This window comes from Caretta caretta, chromosome 11 (assembly GCF_965140235.1).
Source record: "Caretta caretta isolate rCarCar2 chromosome 11, rCarCar1.hap1, whole genome shotgun sequence".
In the NCBI taxonomy this organism is placed as follows: domain Eukaryota; kingdom Metazoa; phylum Chordata; order Testudines; family Cheloniidae; genus Caretta; species Caretta caretta.
This window is the reverse complement of record NC_134216.1, coordinates 39,907,537-39,934,522: the sequence shown is the minus strand read 5'-3', so window position 1 is coordinate 39,934,522 and position 26,986 is coordinate 39,907,537. Positions and strand designations below refer to the sequence as shown.

The window sequence follows — 26,986 nt, the reverse complement described above, 5'->3', positions numbered from 1 at the left end:
TACCTCAGCATCAAGGAATGAGCAGATTTCCTCTTCATGAAATATTCTTTGCTATAGCATCAGGCCATACAAGCACGTTCTTAAGGGGAAACAATATCAAAACTCAGATCAACAAACATTTGATCAAAACCTTAAGTCCCTATTTCATCCTTGTTGGGGTGTGTACAGAGGCATCCTTCTCTTCTAAGGTTGCCCCGTTTTTATCGTTATTAAGTAATATATGCAACTGAATGATAATGAGAAGTGGTGAACTGGGCAGTAGTAGTGCAAACTTCCTCACATTACCCCATCAATATGCTCCAAGCCTAGATCAGGGAAAAACTTCTAGAGAAGAGAGGGTAGTTCAGACTTAATGCCTATTCAGTCTTTTACCTCCTTTTGAGTGGTCCAAAATGGGTGTGAAGTAGGGACACATGATGTTTTTGTGATATGGACAACCTTGTCCTGTCCACAAGGAATAACTGACACCACTACCTAATTTCACAAAGGCCAAGAAAAAATGTGATAATTTGCAATCACTATTGCCCTGGGATGGATCTAAGCCATTTTTACAAGGCTTTGATAACTAAAAGTAACATGAAATTTTGTAGCTAGTTCTATCACAGCCTTAGATAAAGAGGACTAGTCATGGTAGACAATCCAAGAGATCTTTGTAATATTAATTGCTCACCACTTTGAAGTTTGGTTCTTCTCTGAAATGTGACTGTAAAAATGGCATTGTGAGGTTCCACATTTATTGTGTCTCAATAAATTCCTTATCACAAGTGTGCTCAATGCAGTCCAAATGTTTCCAAATAAAGATCTGTTCTGTCAGCCCTGCAAACTCAGTCTGGATTCTGGGAAACAAGCAGAGTTCTCTTCTTCTGTATCAGCACCAATAAAAAGAAATAAAATAAAATTCTGCAGGACAAAACTTTGCTTTCAATCAGTAGAGCTTAGTAAACAATTCTATTGATACACAAAGAATAGAATTCCACTCCCTTTCTTTTCGCTGCGTTAGTTCTGCAGGGCTAACAGGAATACATAATTATTTCAGCCACTGAAGTTAATGGATCTAATTCTCAACACATAGCAAGCAGATCTCCTTGGTAAGAAAGTGCCATTTTTAAAGTAATTTTTCATAGTAAAACCTCACTTACAGGCTATACCCTATGCTTTGCTGAAAAGCTGATACGTGCTTGGCATAAGTCCAGGTATGGGGACAAACATGTCTTTAAGCATCCCTAGTGACTTCCCAGCCCTGGGACCTGTGGGCACCAGTTCTGGCCAGAGCCTGAAGGCTGCTATCTTAGGCTAGCTACAGACAGACTCCAGGAGGTATAGGGACACCCTGGCAATGCTCCCTGTCTCCTTGGTACTACCTGCACCAAAAGCCACAATGGGAATGCTGTAGGAGCTGCTAAGGTATCCCTATGCCATGGGAGGATTTTTCTATGCAGAGAAAATCTGCCCAGGTTCATTTAAATTTGGGTTACAGCTCCTTTGTGCTATCAAACCTATACAAAACAGCCAAAGGGGCCTACAAATATCTACAAGAATCACAAATATTTGACAAGTATCTTCTAGATCTTATTTGAAAAACATATTTTCATAATGAAATGCTTAAGAAAAATAACTTACAAAAGAAATAAAACAGCTCATAAATAAGACAACACCAACAGTAACAGATATTATGTATGCATACTTATCTATACACACAGGTAAAATGTCTTACCCAACTGATTTCTCTCACTTATCAGACTTAACTTATAAGAGGTGATGCTCCCATAATGACTTGAACATGTGTACCAAAATAAACAGGCAAAACATTTATTCTGTTATATTTAATAATTTCACTAACCAACACATTTGTTCCACTGAAGAGGAAGCAAGTAACAATTAGGAGCTACAACAAGAACCATGGTGTCAGACAACTACTGACATTAACAAGGGGTCCTGAAATGTTAGTAGTGAAAAAGCAACACTGTACTTAAGTGTACTGGTGCATGAAACAAAAGATGGTTACATGTGTACTGTGACACATTTTCTGCACACTAGAATGCAGTATTTAAAAATATGAATGGTTTTCATGGTTAGACTACATAAAACATAACAACAGTGTTCAATCCAAGTCTTGAATACATTTTTTCACACTATGCTGTCCAATGCTTTTTCTGCTGCATTCCATGCCACCTGAATGTGTTCGTTATCCTCACTTTGCACACCCGCTGAATGCCAAAATTGGTACAAGTTACTCTACTTTATTATTTACATATATTTTCTGACTAACTTTATACCTGACAAATCTTAAACAGTAATGTAAGTTTTGTCTCCAAATCTGGCCAAGAAACTTCCATTGAAGTTGCACCCACTTATGTCAGGGCTATTGTAATTATCTAAGGTAAATTGTGGGGGAGTGAGGTGGGAGGAGACAGGTTGCATGAACAGAATTTTAGCAGGTATTTCCAAAAATATGGTTGAATGACAACATTTTGTAACACAAAATATTTGTTTGAAAACCTGTATGTTTGATTTCTTCCAAGAAGCTGTATATTTCTCTTTAAATTGTAAAGAGACTTTTTACCCCATTCAGAGTCTTACCAGCATTGTGTGAAATCAATTGCTCTGCACAATCATTTAGGAAGATTTTATTGCCCTGCTGAACTGGTGTCAATGAATTTTGAAAGCACAAAATTTCTCAATAAAAAATCATGTCATCAACTGATGACACGCACCCTAGCTTTTCATCTAGCTGATTGCTCCAACAGGAAAATTTTTTAGGAGTTATGTCTAAGGAGATCAATTTTGTCTATAGCATCAAATATGCTATGGAACAAAGTTAGTCTGATGCAGTGGTTCTCAACCTTTCCAGACTACTGTACCCCTTTCAGGAGTCTGATTTGTCCTGCATAATCGCAAGTTTCACCTAGCTTACAAAAATCACATAAAAATACAAAGTGTCACAGCATGCTATTACTGAAAAATTGCTTGCTTTCTCATTTTGTCTGTATGAAATTTTACTTTATACTGACTTTGCTAGTGCTTTTTATGTAGTCTGTTGTAAAACTAGGTAAGTATCTAGATGAGTTTCTGTACCCCCTGGAAGACCCCTGTGTACTCCCGGGGTACATGTACCCTTGGTTGAGAACCACTGGTATGGCGGGCTGTGTGTGAGTGTGGAGGCAATCTATATGAAAAAGAATGCAGCAGTTTAAGAGGGAGAAAAGTTATAATGATTAAACAGTGCATTTTAATATGGTGTTTAAAAAGAGACTGTACAGAAGAATCAAAATAATCAACCTAAAGGGAGTATAGAAGAATTACCAAACTGCTATACATTTTCATCAGAATCATCAGAACTTTCTTCTCCTTCATCATCACTGCTATCTGAACTGCTAGTATCCTCTTCACTGTCCTCACTGCTTCCTTCATCTGTTTCTTCACCCTCTTCATCACCAAAATTCTGTGTACTTTCTAAGGCATACAGGTACAAGATATACATTTTAGGTAAGTCTTAAGTTTTGGTTAGTAAATAATTGACTATTTCAGGCATGTGATAAATACATAATATTTGATATTATATTCCAAATAAATTCAAAATTATATATCCAAAATAAATAGGTTGTACATGGTGTTTTGGGGTATTTTTCTGAAGAAAATAATTGTATTCTAAATCAGTCATTGCATTTTGCTTTGTACAGAGAGGGATTAATACAATTGTTTTGCTTGATAGCGCTGTCTAATTTTCAAAGAAATATCTAAACAAACGTTTTCCCTTTTCTACTACAGGAAGAAAATTATGTGTGTGTTTTTCCTGAGAATTTAGTAAACAGTCCATATATTCACAAATATTCCAAATATGTATCTTGTTTGAGATGGTGCAGGTTTTGGAAACTTTCAGCAACAGTCTTATAGTGATAGGATGACTATTTTTGTCAGTTACACCAATTTTTTGTCTATATAGTCAACACCCATTTTCCAAAATATTTTATAAAATACACACAGCTTTTCGACAACATGAAGGTGAACGGGACTTCTCATGTGAGTAAAACTACTCATATTTGTTTTTACAGGATTGATAGCCAGTTTGAAAGAACAAGAGAATGTTAAATCATAAAAATGATACTGCTGAAATTGATCTCGTCTGCAAGGAAAACAAGAGTCTCCAACCTGTACTACTATGGGAACATGGAACTTGACTGAAATTTCCCATTTCAAAACCAATTTAAAAGTGAAGAAAAAAATGAATACATGCTATTAATATTTTAGGTTCTTAGCCACAGAAGAGTATTTTTAAAATAGGAATACTCTCATAATACAATAAAATACTTAAATTAAAAACTGATTTAAGGCAATTATCCATTTTGAGATAATAAGCTACAGGGCTAATGTTGTGAAGCTGGCACAGATCTGTGTGCTGTGATCACTTTGCTCTCAATATGGAAAACGGGAGAGATTCCAGAAGACTGGAAAAAGACAAATATAGTGCCAATCTGTAAAAAGGGAAATAAGGACAACCCAGGAAATTACAGACCAGTCAGCTTAATTTCTGTACCCGGAATGATAATGGAACAAATAATTAAGGAATCAATTTGCAAACATCTAGAAGATAATAAGGTGATGAGTAACAGTCATTTGTCAAGAACAAATTGTGTTAAACCAACCTGATACCTTTCTTTGACAGGGTAACAAGCCTTGTGAATGGAGGGTGGGAAATGGTAGATGCGGTATATCTTAACTTTACTAAAGCTTTTGATATTGTCTCGCATGACCTTCTCATAAACAAACTAGGGAAATGCAACCTAGATGGAGCTACTATAAGATGTGTGCAAAACTGGTTGGAAAACCATTCCCAGAGAGTAGTTATCCGTGATTCACAGTCACGCTGGAAGGGCATAAGGAGTGGGGTCCCAGGTCCGGTTCTGTTTAAAATCTTCATCAGTGATTTAGATAATGGCATAGACAGTACACTTATAAAGTTTGAGGATGATATGAAGCTGGGAGGTGTTGCAAGTGCTTTGGAGGATAGGTTTAAAATTCAAAATGATCTGGACAAACTGGAGAAATGGTCTGAAGTAAACAGCATGAAATTCAATAAGGACAAATGCAAAGTACTCCACTTAGGAAGGAACAATCAGTTGCACACATACAAAACGGGAAATGACTGCCTAGGAAGGAGTACTGCGGAAAGGGATTTGGGGGTCATAGTGGACCACAAGCTAAATATGAGTCAACAGTGTAACGCTGTTGCAAAAAAATCAAACATCATTCTGGGATGTATTAGCAGGAGTGTTGTAAGCAAGACACGAGAAGTAATTCTTCTGCTCTACTCTGCACTGATTAGGCCTCAACTGAAGTATTGTGTCCAGTTCTGGGCCCCACATTTCAGGAAGGATATGGACAAATTGGAGAGAGTCCAGAGAAGAGCAACAAAAATGATTAAAGGTCTAGAAAACATGACCTATGAGGGAAGATTGAAAAAATTGGGTTTGTTTAGTCTGGAGAAGAGAAGACTGAGAGGGGACATAACAGTTTTCAAGTATGTAAAAGGTTGTTACAAGGCGGAAGGAGAAAAATTGTTTTTCTTAACCTCTGAGGATAGGACAAGAAGCAATGGGCTTAAATTGCAGCAAGGGCTGTTTAGGTTGGACATTAGGAAAAACTTCCTAACTGTCAGGGTGGTTAAGCAGTGGAATAAATTGGCTAGGGAGGTCATGGAATCTTCATCCTTGTAGATTTTTAGGAGCAGGTTAGACAAACACCTGTCAGGAATGGTCTAGATAATACTTAGTCCTGCCATGTGTGCAGGGGACTGGACTAGATGACCTCTCAAGGTCTCTTCCAGTCCTATGATTCTATAATATTGGCACAAAGTAGCTAAAACTGGTGTAGCTGACCACAACAGGATCACTCCAAGGTAGGGGGATCCTGAGAGGAGCAGAGACAGTATAGCAACTCCTATGCCACTCTCTTTCCCTGCAGCCCACACAGCAGTTATAGCAGGCAAAAAGAGTGTTTCTGCCAGCTTGCTAATATTCGTTTGAGTGGCCTGATGGCAACTGTAACTCACACCAGATGCCATTGGTCCCAAGGGGCTAATACAACTGTGACATGCCCCGAGGTGCAATCCAGACAGTGGAAACCCTATACCCCCTTAATTCTCCTGCCTCCTCTAGGCTGTCTTCTACACTGCTATACTAGTGAACAGCAAACGCATCCAGGCTCTGTTCACTCAGCCATCAGCATGCAGAGGAGCACCCTGCTAAGTTGCATGAAGGCTCTCACAAGCCATTCATGAACTGTATATAGGGAGATATAAGCAAATTCCCCCAGCCTGGCACCCCAGAAATGTGCATCTTACACTGCTCAAGACCTTCTTGATCAAAGTTTGCCGCTCGTTCAAAAGGTAGTGGACATGTCCCAGCCTCTGTAATCTGAGCAGATCCCCCAAGCACTTTAGACAAATTCACTGGTTTAGATTAAACATCAAAATAAGTTTATTAACTAGACAAAGATAGATTTTAAGTGATTAAGTGGAACTGGCACAGAAGATTAGAATTGGTTGCAAAAGGAAATAGCAAAACCACAATCTAAATTCTAAATTTACCAGGCTAATAATTCTAAAATCAAGATGATTTCTCTCATCCAAAACTTAACAGCAGTGCATACTAACTGGAACACCTTCCAAAGTTTCAATGGAGATCTCTTAGTTTTCCTTGTATAGTGATGGCGGTAAGAGGCAGGCCCTGTGGTGACATCACTGTCCCTGATTTATACTTTTCTCCAGATACTGGAAAATCCATGCTGTGTCATGGGGTTAGGCAGCACTCATGGTGTACATAAGCGGCTGATCATCCTTCATTATGAATTGCAAATTTTTGCTTGCACCTTTGGTCTATGTGAAGATTGGCACATAAGGCCTCAGTTTTCCGTTTCTTTGTCCTCTCTGAGTTTCCCAGACTCACCATGTTTCAGTAACAAACATATAGCAAAATGTCATAATTTCATATACATTGATGACACTTACATTTCAACAGGATAATGAGGTTCACCAAATCAAGACTTTTCAAATGATACCTCATAAGGCATACTTTGTACAAAACATAACACAATCATATAACAGTGGTGAATATGTGGGATATGGGGTACAGTATGTCACAACAACAGCTTGAGGTCATCTGGGTTTTAAAGGACACCCCAGACAGTCTTAGGCTGTTGTATTAGCCCCTGGGGAGCACTAGCATCTGGTCTGAGTTAGAGTTGCCTTCAGGCCACTCAAACTAAGGTTGGGGGGCTGGCACAGCTGAACTAGCACTGGGGTAGGACGATGACAGGTTAAAGCCATCTATGCAACTCCTTTCCTCCAAGTTCTTCTGTATTCTCCTACGCCTCTGCAAAGGATTTTGTACAAGGGGGTTACCATTTTTCAGTCTAGTATGCATTTTCTGAGCAAATGTGATTCCCAGACATGACTCTCTGTTTAAGTCAACTCAAATGTCTACAGTAAGGATATCCCAATATACTGAAAGACAGTATTAGTGCTTGAAATTGAACATTGACAGTTAGGAAATGGTTGCTTAATGTGATTTTATAGCCTAATGCAGGGGTTCTCAACCTTTTTCCTTCTGAGGGGCCCTCTCAACATGCTATAAAAACTCCACGGCCCACCTGTGCCACAACAACTGGTTTTCTGCATGTAAAAGCCAGGGCACACGTTAGTGGGTAGCAAGCAGAGCAATTGCCCAGGGGCGGCTCTACCAATTTTGCAGCCCCAAGCAGTTGCCGCCGAATTGCCGCCACCGCAACAGCAGTGGAGCTGCCGACGAACTGCTGCCGTGGGACACGGACTGCCGCCCCGTTCTAAATGCCGCCCCAAGCACCTGCTTGGAAAGCTGGTGCCTGGAGCCAGCCCTTCCAGGGCCCCATGCCACAGGGGGACCCACAAAGCTAAGTTGCTTAGGCACTCCACTGCTTAGGCTTTGGCTTCAGCCCTGGATGGTGGGACTCGGGGCCCCAGGTTTCAGCCCCATGAAGGGCGTCAGCTTTCTGCCCTTGGCCCTATTGAGTCTAACACCAGCCATGCTTGGTGGACCCCCTGAAGTCTGCTTGCACCCCCCCACAGGGGGCCCCAGACCCCTGTTTGAGAACCACTGGCCTAATATATTACACTTAAGACACATTAAACACAAAAGTGATAAAAATATTTCTCACCCTATAGTTTTTAAAAATAAAATAGGGTCCATGCAGTTACAGCAGTCCCAAATATTGTTTACTTGTGAAAAGCATGAACGCTTCTCCAACAGCTAGTTACTGTTCTCAAACTTACCTATCAGCAACTTTTCTTCAAGAAGTGGAAGAAACTGCTTGGCCTCAGTATTTTCTGGTTCATATATTAGAACTGAAATTTGACAAAAGGATACGTTAATAATTCTGTATGGTGACAATAGCAACTGACAGACTGCTGAACAGTTTCAAGGCATATTGTTAAAGTGCATGCTGTCAGATAGTGGCATAATTTTGATTTCAGAGACTTAAAATGCAAACAATGATGTCTCAGTTATTTGTATTTATATTGCCTCATGAAATACTATATTAAGATGGAGTTAACTTTGAGAATACATATCAGTAAATATGTAACTTACAAAAATGTATTAATGATACAAGAAATAGGCATAACAAACCCAAGAAATTCAGATATAAAGTTAAACATAAAATAAACCCAAACATGTTCAGGAATGAAGATGCTGAGTTAATGTTGTTTGGATGCCTTTACTGAGCCCTGTAGTGATGCCACGAGGGAAAAAATATTTATAAAACCTAATCTATTGAAAAATTAGTGAAATCTAATCTGGAACCACAAATACACAGTTACTGTATGGAAACCTACAGGAAACATTTATTCACTGATCCCTGTTACAACAGCACTTTGCCACACTATATCACACTCAATCATATCAGTACTATTAGTCGCTTACTTTTCTGGGAACTAAATTCATTCACATTTAAAAATGAATAGGTAAACACACAAAATTATTATTAAGCTGCCTTTTGTAGACAAAACAGTGGAAGTGTGCACACTGGAATGCTCCTTCTGCTGACAAAACTCTCTTGCTTTGCCACCAAATAAAACCACCTTGATGAGAGAGAGCTTTTTGGGGCAAAGTTATATCGACAAAGCGTCAGTGAAGACACCGCAGTTGGTTATGTCACTCCAATTGGCCTCCATGAGGTATCCCACAAAGCCCATCCTGACAGCTCTGGTCAGCAGTTCAAACTCTGCTCCCTTGCACCTAGATACACAGGCATCCACCCCATAGGCCCAGGAATTTTTGAAATTCCACTTCCTGTTTACTCAGCGTATACAGCTGACCATGGCGGCGCTACACAGCAAACACTCTCCTGCTTGGACCACACCTGAGCTGTTGTATTTTCTGGCAGTGTGAGGAGAAGAGGTTGTGCAGTCCAAGCTCCACTCCAGCCACAGGAACTTCGATACCTATGGACAGACTTTTTGTGGCTTGTTGGAGAAGGGCTACAACAGGACATGCAGCATTGCCGAGCGAAGATAAAGGAGATGAGGTAGGCGTACCAGAAGGCAAGAGAGGCAAATCATCACTCCGGTGCTGCGCCGCAGTCCTGCTGCTTCTATAAGGAAATGGATGCCATTCTCGGCAATGACGCCACCTCCACTGCCAACAGCCCTGTGGATACTTCAGTGGGGCTGGAGGCAGTGGACAGGGGACTCGACCCCGTGGACAAAGTTATGGATGAGGAGGTCAAGATGGAGGACGACGTGGAGCACACGCCAGGGTTGTCCAGTGGCATAGTGAGTCAGGACCTATTTTCCACTCCTGAGGGGTCTAGCAGTCCTGGCAGCCAGTCTCTGGCGCACATGATGCAGTAGAGGATAGTCTTAGTAAGTGATCTTTTTGAGTTGATGCTGCTCGGTTATATGAGGTAGAGCTGTCCTTTGCTCTGAATATTCTAAAAGTGGGTGAAGGGATAGAAATCTACAAGACTAGCTGTGTTTCCGTGTGCTCCACATTATCTTGTGCAGCTAAGTAGTGCAGCGAAACAGTGTGTTAATGCACACCGAGATTTCATGAGAATCCTCCTGCAAGAACTCTAGGAAACTTTCCTGGAGGTACTTGGCAAACCTCTGCTGAAAGTTCCTTGGCAGAGCTGCTTTGTTCCTTCCCATATTGTAGGAAACTTTCATGCACCAATCGGCAATTCCTTGAGCAGGGACCAAAGCAGCACATGGATGAGCAGCATAGGGACCGGGTCTGAACTTCCAAGCATGCAGGAGATGCCCCCTTGCATACCCTCAGGAGTGAGAGATTGGCTTCAGTGATCTCCGCTTGTGGAAAACTGGGGCAGAATTTGCAATACTCTTCCGCACTTATTCCCTTAAAAAAACCTAGACCCTTTGCCCCATCTTCAACATCCAGGACCACCCTCCCTCCCTGGACCAAACTCACCATGTTTAGGGTGTTCCCCGAGATGTGTGCTTGCCAAGGGACAGTGAGAAAGTGATTCATTTGTGAAAAGAGGTATATTTTACTATAATGATTCAATGTTGTGCATGAACTAACAATCATGCTTCTGTGTATTGTTTCTTGTACTTCTGCAGATGTGGCCTTCAAGGGAACCCCCTACACACTGGCAGAGCACCTCTGCCGGAAAATGAAGTGACCACAGTGCATCAAGGAGGACATGTTACAGGAGGTGCTTCAATCCTCAGAGGTCAAAAAAGAGAACACAGGGAGTGGAGAGAGACCCTGAAGGAAAAATTTAAAATAGAAAGGCAGCACAGAAAGGAGAGCAAGGAACAAATTGTAAAGGGCCAGGAGCAGATGACAAAATTGATGGAGGAGCAAACAGAGATGTTGACGTCCCTAATCACGCTCCAGGCAGAACAGATGCATGCTTGCCCTCCCCACCCATAGCCAATACAGAACTGCTTTCCATGACCCCCCAAACTCCTTCCACACAGTCCTTGCAACTTCTCAGAATGTCTCGGTACCTCATTCACTCCACCTCTTCAGACAGCTTCCAAAATGATAGCTGGAGTTACACACAGCTAGGAAAGCATATACTGCCCTGCACTCTTATCTCCCTTCCCAGCAATCCTTTTGTGTGTGTTAATTGTTATTTAATAAAAGCAAACTGTCCCGCACATAGTGGTTGCGGCTGATAGAAATACATAGCGGCAATTTGATCATTTGCTGACTACAAATCCTGGTCAGGAATCATCACAACTTTAATGCAAGGAGGCAAGATAATACAGCATGACCACTGTATAGAAAGACATTACTGATGCTCATTGTCAAAATGTTGCCTTGAAGCCTCCCTGATTCGAATAGCCCCCTGTTGTGCCCCTCTAATAGCCCTCGTATCTGGCTGCTCAAATTCTGCAGCCAGCTGATCCGCCTCTGTGCTCCACGCCTGGGGGAATCTTTTCACCCTTAGACTCACATATATTATGGAGTGCGCAGCAGGTTGCTATGACCATGAGAATATTTTCCCCATTTAGGTCTAATCTGCCATAAAGGCAGTGCCAGTGCGCTTTTAATCTGCCAAAGGCACATTCTATGGTCACTCTGCACCTGCTCAGCCTATTGTTGAAGGGCTCCTTGTTGCTGTCCAGATGCCCCATGTAAGAATTTATGAGCTACAGGAGTAAGGAGTACATTGGGTCTCCCAGGATCACTATGGGCATTTCCACATCCCCCACTTGAATCTTCTGGTCGGGAAAGAAAGTCCCTGCTTGCAGCTTTCTGTATAGGCCAGTGTTCCTGAAGATGTCTGCATTATGCATCTTCCTGGACCACCCCGTGTTGATGTCAGTGAAACTCACTGTGCTCAGGGTGATCCACAAGCGCCTGCAGTACCATAGAGAAGTACCCCTTTCTACTGATGTACTCCACTGCAAGTTGGTCCAGGTCAAAATTGGAATATACGTGCTATCTATCGCCCCTCCGCAGTTAGGGAATCCCATTGCTGCAAAGCCATCCAATATTTCATGCACATTTCCAAGAGTGTCAGTCCTTCATAGGAGGATGCAATTAATGACGCTGCATACTTGCATTAACGCTGCCCCAACGATGGACTTCCCCACTCCAAACTGATTTGCGACCAATTGGTAGCAGTCCGGAGTCACCAGCTTCCACACAGCGATTGCCACTGGCTTCTCTACTGAGAGGACAGCTCTCATTTTGGTGTGCTGGGGCAAGCTCTGCACACAGTTCTAGGAAGGTGGCTTTCCGCATACAAAAGTTGGCAGCCATTGCTCGTCATCCCAAACCTGCATAAGTATGCGATCCCATCAGTCAATGCTGGTTTCCCGAGCCCAAAAGTGACAGTTCAATGTGTTTAGCTGCTCCGTGAATGTCCAAAGTAATCTTGTGTTGTTGTTTTTTCCAGAGCGCACACAGATCAGGCAACTCCGATTCCTGTTCAAATTGGGAGCTCATGATATACTGCATGATCATTCCGAGGTGTTCATAACAGTGACTACAACAGTAAAGAGCAGTGTGGGATACATGCTTTCAACCAAAGATGGCGGGCACACAGTAAACGGGCTGTTGAAAAATGCTGCGAAATGCAGTCAGAAGCCCATGGAATGCTGGGATGGAAAGAATTGCATCATGGGATATTGAGCCCACACGCATGATGCACTGTGATCCAATCTGCCTTCCCACAACTTCTAGCTGCAGAAGGTGGCGAGTAGCACAGTAGGGTAGCTACCCATAGTGCACTGCTCTCACTGTCGATGCTAGACCACCAAGTGTGGACACAGAATCATAGAATATCAGGGTTGGAAGGGACCTCAGGAGGTCATCTAGTCCAATCCCCTGCTCAAAGCAGGACCAATCCCCCATTAAATCATCCCAGCCAGGGCTTTGTTAAGCCTGACCTTAAAAACTTCTAAGGAAGGAGATTCTACCACCTCCCTAGGTAACGCATTCCAGTGTTTCACCACCCTCCTAGTGAAAAAGTTTTTCCTAATATCCAACCTAAACCTCCCCCACTGCAACTTGAGACCATTACTCCTTGTCCTGTCCTCTTCTACCACTGAGAATAGTCTAGAACCATCCTCTCTGGAACCACCTCTCAGGTAGGTTGAAAGAAGCTATCAAATCCCCCCTCATTCTTCTCTTCTGCAGACTAAACAATCCCAGTTCCCTCAGCCTCTCCTCATAAGTCATGTGTTCCAGACCCCTAATCATTTTTGTTGCCCTTCGCTGGATTCTCTCCAATTTATCCACATCCTTCTTGTAGTGTGGGGCCCAAAACTGGACACAGTACTCCAGATAAGGCCTCACCAATGTCGAATAGAGGGGGACGATCACGTCCCTCGATCTGCTCGCTATGCCCCTACTTATACATCCCAAAATGCCATTGGCCTTCTTGGCAACAAGGGCACACTGCTGACTCATATCCAGCTTCTCGTCCACTGTCACCCCTAGGTCCTTTTCCGCAGAACTGCTGCCTAGCCATTCGGTCCCTAGTCTGTAGCTGTGCATTGGGTTCTTCTGTCCTAAGTGCAGGACCCTGCACTTATCCTTATTGAACCTCATCAGTTTTCTTTTGGCCCAATCCTCCAATTTGTCTAGGTCCCTCTGTATCCTATCCCTGCCCTCCAGCGTATCAACCACTCCTTCCAGTTTAGTATCATCCGCAAATTTGCTGAGAGTGCAATCCACACCATCCTCCAGATCATTTATGAAGATATTGAACAAAACCGGCCCCAGGACCGACCCCTGGGGCACTCCACTTGACACCGGCTGCCAACTAGACATGGAGCCATTGATCACTACCCGTTGAGCCCGACAATCTAGCCAACTTTCTACCCACCTTATAGTGCATTCATCCAGCCCGTACTTCTTTAACTTGCTGACAAGAATACTGTGGGAGACCGTGTCAAAAGCTTTGTTAAAGTCAAGAAACAATACATCCACTGCTTTCCCTTCATCCACAGAACCAGTAATCTCATCATAGAAGGCGATTAGATTAGTCAGGCATGACCTTCCCTTGGTGAATCCATGCTGACTGTTCCTGATCACTTTCCTCTCATGTAAGTGCTTCAGGATTGATTCTTTGAGGACCTGCTCCATGATTTTTCCGGGGACTGAGGTGAGGCTGACTGGCCTTTAGTTCCCAGGATCCTCCTTCTTCCCTTTTTTTGCTCCGTCAATAGAAGGAGAGTTGTGTGAACATGCACAAGTGATGTAATTATACCAGTTTCTGTCGGCATAACTTGCGTCTACAAAACTCTGTAGTGTAGACAAGGCCTGACTCTTTAACAAAGACATCCTTTCTCCAAAATGTCCATTAGCTATTGAAGTTAAATGGGTGTTAATCCAACCCCTCCCCCAATTACTTGACTATTAAGCAACTGTCAACTGTGGTGTCATAATTTCACTATTTGTTAATTTATTACTGGTCTTGTCTTTGCTAGACTTAGTTTCCTAAAATTTCACCCCATTTGGTCTGCAGTAACTTGCAATACTACCTTCCCCATTTTGGTTGGAGAAGCGTATAGTCTGGCTAGAAGATAAAATAGGGAACTGGAAGTCAAGATTCCTAGGTTCTATAAATGGTTCTGACACTGACTCACTGTGTCCTCAAGCGAGTCATTTAATCTCTCTATGCATCAGTTTACTCCTCTCTAGAACTACACTACCTGTCTACTACATAGGGATGCTGTGTGGCAGAATTAATTAATACTTAGAAAAAAATCTTTGCAATGCTCATAATTACTTATTGCTACTATGCTTCCATACGGTATTATGGTCTCTATGCTTCAGACACCTTTCATAAGCCTGCAGCTACAGATCCAGGTGGAAGGGAGAGCGCTAGCTTCATAGCACGTTCCTTCCTTCTTTCCAACTATGTGGAAATCTGTCTCTGGGAATTCCACAAGGTTACAGTTTCGTGGATAGAGAGAGAATGTAGCAGGGTAGGGATGCTTTGAGGTTTCATCAGAATTCTCTCCTGCATGGAGAAGAATTATTTTTTATGTAGGAAGCTGGCACATCTTACTGAAAACAGAGAAATTTTATGTAAGCCAAATCCAAAATGAAAGCCACCTGAACAACTAAGAAATTTATTTATCAGCACCAGACACAGTGGTGCATGCCTGTAATCCCAGCTACTGGGGAGGCTGAGGCTGGTGGATTGCTTGGGCTCAGGGGTTCCAGGCTGTAGTGTGCTATGCTAATCAGGTGTCTGGTGCCACTGAAAGCCTAGCCAGCGGGTGGCCGAAGGAATGGCTAGAACAACATGAATGACATGTTGTGATTGGCTCTCTCTCTTTTAGGGCTGATGGACCAATCGTTCAAGGTGACTAAGGATTTATCAGCAATTAAGAAAATAGACATGAGGAGAAATAATAAAATGAAACAGGTGAAATGTAAAGAAGTTTTATATATATATACTTACTCATCTGACAAAGTTTCTTTGAGAGACTGTAGTCTTGATCCATAATTGCTTTCAGGAACTAAAAGAACAATATGGTTTAGTATGAAAGTTAATATAGAAAACTGTTGATGTGCACGCTTTGAGAATTAGTTCCAAGTTTGGTCAGTTTTTATATAAAAATACTTTAGTGAGAACTTTGATCAATTTTCCAACAGCTATAAAGTGCAGAATTTTTCTATTGTTCTAAGTAGATCCACCAGGGGACAGTGAACAACTGCTAGTCCCACCACGACTTGTACAAACTCCATCACAGCTACTACATCTTAGAATTGAGGACTATATTTCTGTGTAATTGTGTTACCCTAAGCACAAAGCCAAGTTACTCTGGAAACAACTTGGTACATGTGTTGCTTTACAAATGAGTAATCCAATTGACTCCAGTGGAACTACTCACATGAGTAAAGTCATGCACACTCTTAAGTGTCTTCAGGATTGTGGCCTAAGTTTGATGTGAGAACTGATTATTTTTTTTACAACAGGTATCCTAAGTAACACCTGTGCTCACATAAGGTAAAAATTAATAGCCCTGAGATATGTATTTGACAAGAGTAAATAACACAAGGCTTCACTGTCAGTATGGCACAGTGTGGACAAAGGTCTTGAATCAAGCTCTGACAACACCTGTTGGGTCCACAGTTTACTTTTGGCATCAGATGGAACAGTCTTGGATCTCAAACATGCTATCATTCATTGCTATCAAGTAGGAGGGGGAAAAACCCCAAACTCAAACATAGATCCATAAAGATCTCAATGACCTAAAAGCAGTAATACTAAACTAACAAATGGAAATCCACAACACACCCATTTAACTGATGTTTGAGGTGGCATTATTGGAATAGTGAGACAATGGTTAAAAGCAGTATAAGAATCTACTTATATAATTAATGACAGAATGTTAAAAACTAATTATCACATAAGCAAATATGATAAATACAATGGTCACCACTAAAAAAATCCAAAAAATCCCCCCCCAAAAATCAACATTGGCTAAAAGTTATCTGAGGTATCATCATTTTCTCTCCTTAGACAATAGAGTATCTCAGACAGCACTGTGTGGTAACTGCTGGCTGTTGTTTTAATAATGAATATTATCACTATTCTTTCATTTGAAGTCAAGTATTCAGTTTGAGAGTTGTTAAAGTCAACAGTTCTCTTTAAATTCTTGGAGCTATGTTCATAATAGGCAGAGCCTAGACCTACACTACTTTGAGTTTTGCTCATGTCTCTCCTACAGCATACGATCTAGATTTAAGTCTCTGACCCTTCCCACCTTTTGTACACTCAGTAGCAACTAATAAAGCTTTGTCGGCGACTGCAAAGATAGTCAGTCCCGCAAAAGAGGAGCTGAGTAAGGTTTTCTTCAGCTTGCCATGCAAAAATCTTATTCCAGAGCGTTTCTTACTGCACTGTCATTTTACCTGTAAGCGTATTAGTATCACAATGACAGCAGAGTCTTAACTTTAAAACACATACTTAACTCTTAATGAAATCAATGGGATATAAGCATATGCTTAAGTACTTTGCTCCATTGGGGCATTTGACAGCAACACTACACATCTCATGCTTCGTTTTAAAAAAAATAAAAGGAAGCACTGGATGTTGAGCAAACACAACTAATTAGCTGAAAAAAAATAATACCATCTACCATTTCACAAACATTTTGATATTCAAGTCTAGGTAACAGGAAGGAAAAAAAAAACAAAACTCTTTTCCATATACCCTGCATACTCCAACTGAATATTAAACACACAGTGGGCACTCAGGATCTCTTGCAGTGCTTAGAAGAGAAGCCATCATACAAAGCTGACTGAACTGTTTTCCCTCTTCAAACAACTAAATACAAGCAAACATCTTTCATACAGGAATATTTTTTGAAAAGTTGTTTTTGAGTGTCAGCAAAGATTTTGTTTGCATAGTACATGCATAAAAATACTAGTTTTCAACAGAGTATTTAGCATTACAGTGCCAGTCGCAGAGCCCCAAGTATTCCATAACTGCAGAACTTGCCACAGAATTCACCCCTTGCTGCACAAGTGTGGTTTAGGATTCTATTAAAAAATTAAGTTTCTAGCCCTTATGGGTATGCAAACCTAAAAAATGTAAGCCAAGTGTGAATGGTGGCCATCTGAGTCTACAAGCATGAAAACAATAATTCTGAGAGATGTGAATGGCCCCAGTCATTTCACTCAGGGCTCCAGGGACTCTGATTGTGCAGCTGTGGGCTTTGGCATCTTTCCAAGATACCACAGAATTCAGTATTTTTGTTCAGTTTACTATTTTGCTGTAGCCAGATGCCTAGCATCTTGGGTTCTTTTGTCATCTTGTCCTGCTGGGACTTGCCCAAAGCTGCCTCTTACTCTGCATCTTTATCCACAAGGGGGAATTAATTGATTATAGTGTATCACTATTCTACAGAAAAGACAAGACAGGTTCAGGGAGCAAGGGCTAGAGACCAGTTTGTGGCCAGGGAGCAGGGAGAAAACCATAAATTCAGGCTGGGCAGCTAGACTGCCTAAAGAATAGAGGCCTGTTGAACTCAGATGAACCACTGAATCTCACAATAAGCTCCCCAGTTTTGATGGCATGCATGATGAAGGGAAAAGAGATTCGGAGCTGAGACACCCAGACAACATTGTAACCACTGAAGCCCACAGAGCTGGGTCATCTGAAGGACAAAACAAAAGATTAAAAAATAGTCATTGCTGAAAATAATCATTGATGAATTGTGCATCAATGAGTATGTTCAATTTTGAAACATGGTCGCAAGCATGTTTGCACATGACAGATACAATAAATCAACACTGATGCAGAATTTGACAGAATTATGGAGTGTTTGCTACAGAATTGGGTCCCACTGTGCTGCAGAGTACATGGGTCCCTCAGTCTATGTTCACACTGTTCGGGGAGGCAGGGGCAGGGAGTGAAATTTACCTCTCCCAGCAACTCTATTGGTGCATTTCTTTTTCTATCTTCATTTTCACTGCTGCTTTCGTCGTCATCTGTCGTTTCTGACAGCTGCTCATCAATATTATGGTCATCTATACTATTTGTCTGAAATTCAGTGCTGAGTTCATTATTTGCTGGCTTTTCTACATTTCTGGAATTTTTCTCTTTATTGTCTAAATTCAAAATGAATATTATATCAACAATAAAAATAAATAATACTTAGCACTTACAGAGCATTTTATGTGTTCAATTCATCAGCATTAATTAGTTAATGAGATTCACTGACAAGATGCTTTTGCATACAGTTGAAAAATATTTTTGATGTAAGAAGATAAACAGAAAAGTTAATGCTTACATTACTGAGCTCAACTGTGCCCTCATATACACTAGGACAATTACCACTGAAGAAAATAAGAATTGTATGGTACCCCTCAGGGAAGGATTAGGCCTGCTGAATGTAACATGTCATGACTAGAACTCCATTTTAAAACTTGTTATATTACAGAAACTCAGCTGTAATACCATTCTTTCAGCTAAATATTCTGAAAGAAGAGTAATTGTACTGATGGTACTTATAACAATGTTTGATCTGCTTGGAGCCAAAAGGCAGTATATTTTTGTTTTACAGAATGAGCGTCTTACATGTCTTCGAAAGCACTAAAGAATAACTACTTTACCTGAAAAAGAATGCAAAATTTGAGAAAGTAATAGTTGCTTTGGGAACCATAACTCTCACCTTCCTAACTTTTGTTGCACTTATATTCTCAATCATAACAGTGCATTAAGTATTTATTATTTCATTTAATTTCTTCTTCATTATATTTGTAAAGGTTTTCCCATGAGTACATTTTGAGTATTTAAAATTGCTGCCATGTCATATATGAGTAATACCTAATACCTCAAACTGCAGACTAGCATTTCTTGGACTTGCCTAACAAAACCCAACCAAGAAGAAACCTGCTCTGTCACTTTTAAGTATTATAAAGCATTAGTAAATTTACAATGCCATTCCTCTAGTGAAGAAGTGAAGAGGAGTATACAGCCTGGCTGGCAATTTTGAAGAAGCTGCTGTCTTGGTCTGAAACGCCATGGTGTGTAGGGTGTTTTTATTATTAATTATTATTATTAAAGATAAAAGCTCTCTTCCAGCACAAATACAATGCAACAGTCCACAGAGGCTTAAATGCATGAGATGATATCTCTTTTTCCCAAGAGATATTAGAATATCCAGTTAATCAAATGATCTACTGGCTGAACACATAGGTGCTTTAGAATGAAAAGAAAATAAGAATTGTGATTGAATGCACATTCAAATAAGTACATCTATATGCATGTGCAATGTGAATGAAATTATTATAGAAGGACTTATTCACTAATGAGGGAATTTATTTCTCAGGTCTCATATATAGGACTATATGTTGAAATGAACACACAGATTAGCCCCTAATCTTTTGAGTTGAAAATCAGTGAGAGGTCAATAAAGGTTGCTGGTCTCGGCTCAGTCCTAGTGGGTTTTTGTTCACATCATTGAACCACGACCTAATGGAGTCCAGCTGATAGCCTTTCCTGCAAAGTCCCAAGATTGAAATAAGCAGACATGAGCTACTGGCAGAACTAGGTGGCAAAGCTTGGATTGTGCCAGCTTGCAGTATATGCCCTTCTTCAGCCAAATCTCTCCTCTTAAATACACAAACTACAAGCTAATGTGTTTGAGGAGAAGTTCTATGAAATTGTGGTAAGAAGGTCTGATAAAGTTTTCTGAGATTTCAAATTAACAAAGTGCAGAAACATATACAAACACACGGCCTGTTGAAATCAATGCAAAGACTCTGACTTCAGTGGGCTCTGAATCAGGATCATAAAAGCAGTATGGGTTCCGATAAGAAAATTTTACCTCAGCTGTAACACCATTCTTTCAGCTAAATATTCTGAAAAAAGAGTCATTGTACTGATGGTGCCTATAACAATGTTCAATCTGCTGGAAGCCAAAAATGCAGTATATTTTTGGTTTACAGAAAGACAGTCTTAGACGGATATCAACTGTACCAATTTTATCCTTAAGAGGTTCTCCTATAGAGCAATTTAGCTAACAGCAGGTGTCACCGAACAAAGTAATAAGGAAGAAAAATGAAAGTTGAAGAAAAGACAACTTCTAATTAGAAAAAAACCATGGAATTCATAAAGTTAATGAATACCAATACTCTGTTATGGAGGTGCCAGTTGCAGCTCCATTATTAAGGCTGAGCTGTTTTGCACTTAAATCAGAAATTCAACTGCTTACGTATATACAAAATTGTGTATCCTAACCAAAATTACCAGCACTTACTCTTTGATTATAGAATTAATTTACATTCCTTTGATTAAATTAAATTTAAAATTAAAATTTAAATTAAATTTAAAGATAAGAAATTCAGCACCTGCTGCTAGACTTTTTGTCCCAAATGATCTTATGAAGAGAATAATGCACTTTTTCAAAATTTCCCTGTGGTTTATTTACTGAAATCTTTACTGTGTGTAGGCTACATTTGAAAAAATGTTTTTTTTTAGTATTAATGGTCATTTCCCCCTGTGATACACTGTACCTCAAAATAGCACCCTGTAATCCCCACATTCATCATTCATATATTGTTGTGATATTTCATACAAAGCTTTGTATTAAGTACTGTAAACCAACCTGCAACATCCAGTGGCGTAAGAAAAACTGCTTGATTCAAATACTGCTCAGTCTAATAAGATTCAAAATTTAGACTGCATGCTTACCTTTTATTGTCTTTGGTACCTTTCATGCCTACCACTTATAATCACTTAAAATCTATCTATCTTTCTGTAGTTCACAAATCTGTTTTATATTTTATCTAAAAGTGTGTTTTGGTAGAAGTGCTTGGGAAATCTCAGCTCAGTTTACAAAAGCTAGTGTGTGTCCTCTCCACATCAAGGGAGGGGTGGACTGGGTAATGAACTTACACTAGTCAGGCTTCTGACCAGGGCTAGATGGTACAGTTCTGGGTACAAGGCTTGGGAAATCTGCTGATGCCTTTTCAAGATCTACCCAGCAAGAGGGCAGGAGTGAAAAGGGAACCATGTCTGTGTGCAAGCAGGCACACATGTAAGCAGGGGTATAGAAGGGAGAGAGGGAGAAATGGGGTGTGCACACATGTGCAGGGGAACCTAGGGAAGTAGAGGAGGAGGGAGAATTTGGAGGATAGGAAGAAGAGGGAAACTGGGATGTAATTCCCCACTTGCTTTGAGCTATTCTGGTGAAACAAAGCAGCTGTAGACAGTTTGACTGACCAGGATGCTCTGACTGCATCATACGACTGCAGACTAGAGTAACACAATCAGGACATACTAGTGCATCTGGCTATAAAAAGTTAAAATTGTTAAAAAAAATATTTAAAGCTGGTAAGTCTAATGATTTGAAGATATGAAGTATCACATAGCATTATCTTTGGAGTTTCTTGGTTGGAGTTAATGTATGGAATTTAAAAAACAAAAACAGACATTCCTAAAAAATTATATTAAGTAGATGAGGAGAGTATATATCAGTAATTTAGGGTAAAATACACTAAAGGATGTTGTAATTATTCCCAACCCAATTGTTGTAAATCCAGGAAATTCAGGGTTAAAAGTTAAATTTAAAAGAAAGCCAAACATGTTAAGTTATGGAAATGCCTCAATTCTGCCCTGTAGTGAAACCACGAGGGGGTGGGTTGGGGAGGGGGGGAATCGAGAATGTCTTTAAAAGTCAGTTTAATATAATCTAAGATCACAGACATTAAAATGCCTCAATAACATTCATATAGTTGTTGCATAGAGCCACTGAAGGGCAGAACTAGCTTGTCTGGGAATGCTTTTGGGTCTGATCCAAAGCCTATTGAAGTTAATAGGAATCTGTTGACGTCAGAGGACTTTGGCTCAGGCCCCAAGACAGAACAAGATCTCTTAGACTTTATCCTGGGGTTAGCTCACCAACTATCCCAGTTTCTATTGCTGACTGCAGCTCCATAGAATCTATCAGTAGTCTTCTTGCCAGATTTTAAAGAGTTTCAGGTTTGCATCAACTCAGTTCTTTATTAACTAGCCTTGACTTAACTATGACATCATATGCTAGCTCATAAAATGGAGTATAAGTACTGGCAGAGCAATTGTATATTAATCACCAAGATTCCCTTAAAGGGCAGTAAAACTGTGCTAAATACTATGTCAATTATTAATATTATGGAATTGAAATGCTGGTAAAAAGGAACTTTAAGACTAAGAACTCTAACAGGTAAACAGTGAGCAGTTTTCAAGGTTAACACTTTCTGTCAGGCACATTTGAAAGAAGTCAAATTATCATACCAAAATGACTTTTTCCAACAACAATCACGTGAGAGCTGATGAGATGCAAATGTAGGCTAAGAGTCATGTGCTGTGCGGCTATACTTTCAAAGGAACATTTGGAAAAATAAGTGTAACAGTAGCATAAACAGAAACCCAAACTTGTTTACACAAGGGCAACTATTATAATAGTGAATGTTTTTAAAATATATAGGACATCCTATAAGAATGTGTCATTTGCCCTCAAAAGGGATGTCTGTAAACATCTTTGTTTGCATGTCTGGGATTGATGAACAGGCTAACACCTTTGAACATCAAAAGCATCACTGACTAAAACTTGGGGGATTGGAGATACCTGAGGAGGAAGGAAGAATGGATGACAGTTACCTGGAGCGGAAAGACGGTTTCACTGCCAAGCTGCTCAGCAAAAGCAGCAGAGGAGAAAGAGACAAGCTCACCAGAGAGGATATGTTGTGCATAAAATGTAATGTCCTTAATTGTACCTACCTATGTTATTTAGAAATTAAGAATAAGTATGTTATGCAGGCTGTTTCTTTGGAGTTAAACTGGATTTTCTCTCTCTCCTTAATATATTTTATTTTTGATCAGATCAACTGAGTTATGTGTACAATATGGCTTTGAAAGGAAGGCAACATTCTGACAAAGTACCACCCAATGACTGGTTGGCTGATGACAAGAATGGCAGGAATAGGTTACAATTACTAGTAACTGATTTCACTTTGTTTAGTTTTTATATTACATCAGTTGCACTGGTAGCAACAGCTATAGTTAATATTATAAAACAGTTCCCATTATAAACTAGAGATTTCTACTCTTGATTTCTAATTTTACTCCTTTACAAAGTTTATTTCAGGCTACTTTAGTGCCTTGTAACTTTCTACAAAAACATCTTTTATAGGTCTCTTTGAACTAACTGCATACATCTGAGCAGACAGTATTTCATTAGAAATAGAGATTAGAAATGAAGTTTTTTAAATCTATTTTTTTGCATCCTATGTTCCCATTCTGTGTAACCACACAATAAAAAGACTGCTGTCCGCTATGTGCAGTCAAAAAATGAGGCATGCAGAACCTGAGCAGAAAGTGAAACAGCTTGTAATTTACAGAGGACAATGTGAACAGGATGTTAACTCCACTGAAAGAATCATTAAAAGAACGTTGCTATTTTGTAAGGTTTACTTCATATTTTTTAAAATAGACTTAAAATTACACTAAGTATTATTTTCTTGGTTGATTCTGGATTATACTGAAAACCTGAATTGCTACCTTAGCATTTAGCGAACAGGACGATGGATCTATTTTTAATGGCCCATATACCCTACAAGGATAGCGCTGGCACATAGTTCTATGCCACAATTAGTGGTATCTGTGTTATAACACTTTTTTACTGCTAGAGTGGAGCTAGAGTAGATCTGTACTATGCGGAGAAACAGTATTTTATATTCCCTATTGACCTTAAAGATTTCCCATATTATTTTCCTTTATTTAAAAAAAACAAACAAAAAAAAAAACCCAGAAAAAGTTATGGGTCCCAACAGCAATATTAATACAGTGACATTGCTGGAATCTTAACTTTTGCATATCTTGACTTCTTGTATTTCTAACTATGCAACCTTAACATTACTTTAACATTATATGGTATTTTATTAATGATTTTGATTAGTTTATTTTGGTTTTTTATAAACCTTGGGCCAAATTGTGCCTGGCCCTGATACAAGTGCACAGCATATGCATACATACGCAATTGCGCACACGCATAACCTCCCTGCCCACCCTAAATCAAGACTTGTCTACAGTTACAGTGCGGCAGCAGCAGGTGCAGCTGCGCAGCTGTAGCGCTTTGTGAACATGCTGCCTACGCCAACGGGAGACCTTCTTCCATCGGCACAGGTACTTCACCTCCCGAAGAGGCGGTTGCTATGCTGATGTGAGAAGCCCTCCTGTTGACATACTATCTACAGTGGGCGTTAGGTCGGTAAAATCTGCACCCCTGAGTGATATAATTATACCAACATAAATTTGTAGTGTAGACGAGGGCTAAAGGCAAAGTAGAAATCAGTCCCTTTCCTCAGAGCTCTGACCCAAAAACACAGAGTAGCTGGCTGCAGGAGGAAAAGACAGATGTACCCAAAGAAGAAGAGCAATAGCAAGAGGTGCAGCCTCTGCATTTCCCAAAGACAGAAGGCCACCAGTGCTCCTTTCTGGGTAGTGTGACTGAGATTCACCCTTATTGTGGGCTGTGTCTAAAACCTACAAATTAAGCTTCAGACTACTACACTTTCCCCAAACCAATCTCTGAAGCAAAAAACATTTTTTTAAATAATAAAAGGCAACTTTGAATAGAAAATATTTGCATGGAGAATTGTCAGGGATTCAGAGAGACATTTCACTTCAACCAAACAACCAATGACTTCTGATTTGATGCTATCTCTCCTAGCTTCACTGATCCTTGTTTCATGATGTAGTTTGTGTAAATCAATTTTTAATCGCTCACCCATATAAAATTCTATAAAATTAAAACAAACAAGGGATAAAAAAATGCAGTCTGTTATTGTGCAATTAATGTTAATTCCAAAAGGGAAAGGATAATATATAATATTCTATGAAGACATTTATTAAACAAAAGAAAAATCTGCACAGCCTAATGTGGAGTTTCCTTTGTAGAACCACTTTACATGTGGCCAGATCTTCTTGTATGCAATATAATATTACTGAAGCAAACAGAATTCTAGAAGTTCAGAACTGACGTAGTCAGATAATATACTGTACATGCTTTATGATGGCATGAGCTGTTCTGTTGTGTCAAAGCCATGAAATTATAGCCCCTTTTCAACCTAACTGAGAATAGTGTCTTCCATGAACACTGTAGATATTCCCTAGAGTCTTCTTAGATAAAACTAAAATTTTCTTTTTGCAATTTTACAATGTATTATCTTCCACCACTCCTAAATTCAGGAGATATCAGAACTAAAAAAGATGGTTTCCATAGCGTGATGTATAAGTTATAGGCAAGCACGTCAGACAGTTAACCTCTGATCAAAACCACGGCAATGTCTCCATCAAACCAGATACACAACAAGGCCTAAGATATCACATTCAGGCCTTACAAGAATCCTATTCTTTCCACAATCATGCAGCACAGAAACTAATATCACTTTATAATGTCTACTCCTTACCCATTGTTAGACTCATTTTTTTGGGGATGTGGCTGGCTGAATAAGAGACTATCTGTAACTCAGTGAAGAAAGTGCAAATCTTACCTGTAGTTTCTTGTATGTAGTGGGGTGATCTTAAATTAGTCTCTTGAATCCTAGATGAATTTTTATTTTTTGTACTTTTTGCAGAAGAATCCCATCTACATGTTGGATATGATTTCCAGAAAAAAAAATAAGCATCATAAAGACTAAAAATAACATCTCCAGGTTAGGCCAATTTTTACAGAGATGTACAGCAGCAGCACCAAAATAATAAACCAGATATGATAATCCTGTCATAATTAATAACTGCTTCTTATGGAAAAGTGATTTGCCTGCTGGATGACTGTGCACTTTTTGAAGATCATGATGGATATTTCTAGACATAAGATTTATTCCTTAATTGATGGTGAGATTAAGAATTCTCCTAATCAAAATTATAAATTAACAAAAGGGAGCAAAGTAAATTTAGTTACTATTTCTCTCCTGCCATGGGTTCCCCACAGCAGCAGGAGCTCCATCTCTCATCCCAAGAAGTCTCCTTCCACTGCCTTAGATTCCTGGGAATTTATAGCCATTTTGTTTCAAGATAATTAATCCAAGGACAACCTGGAGCTCAGTTTGGTTCTACAATAAAAAAATTAAGGTTGATTCAGGTTTGGTATAGCAGGGCTTTTTGGTAGCCATGTCAGTAGCTTTTCCAGTGCTATGTTTTTACATTGCTTAGTGTTTACACTGCACTGTACTGTTTAATGTTTTCTGATTATTCTCTGGCAGCTCAGGATACTATTTGCTCAGCCCGCTCTTGCTCCTGCTAGGCACTGGCAATCCACGCTGGCTGCAGTCATCTGAGCTGCCTAACCAATGCTCATGCTACAGCATGCTTTTGTCTTGCCTATACACCAAACCAACCTAGGCTTCATATTAGAATTTTCCATCCTGGCCCTGATGTACATCCCCTTTTCTGATGTACGTCCCCTTGTTAGTTCCCAGCCCAAGGAAGTGGTCATTAACTTGTGATGGGAGACACAGGGCCATTT

General features: G+C 40.0%; 1 protein-coding gene across 19 annotated transcripts in view; it reads right to left on the bottom strand.

Moving 5' to 3' along the window:
- Positions 1–1,808: 1,808 nt before the first annotated feature.
- Positions 1,809–26,986, bottom strand: part of ERICH2 (glutamate rich 2) — a 45,576-nt gene continuing 20,398 nt past the window's right edge. For 16 of the 19 annotated variants that reach the window (XM_075117953.1, XM_075117955.1, XM_048869454.2 and 13 more), the window contains 5 exons: positions 26,013–26,107; positions 18,397–18,584; positions 15,427–15,484; positions 8,306–8,377; positions 1,809–3,453 (listed from right to left, as the gene is read on the bottom strand). In XM_075117953.1, the coding sequence (XP_074974054.1) occupies positions 3,311–3,453; positions 8,306–8,377; positions 15,427–15,484; positions 18,397–18,584; positions 26,013–26,107 (556 nt within the window). In that variant the 3' untranslated portion in view covers positions 1,809–3,310. Of the gene's footprint in view, positions 3,454–6,458; positions 7,371–8,305; positions 8,378–15,426; positions 15,485–18,396; positions 18,585–26,012; positions 26,108–26,986 lie in introns of those variants that run through there. The other 3 variants (XM_048869462.2, XM_048869448.2, XM_048869453.2) reach the window with 2 other exon arrangements.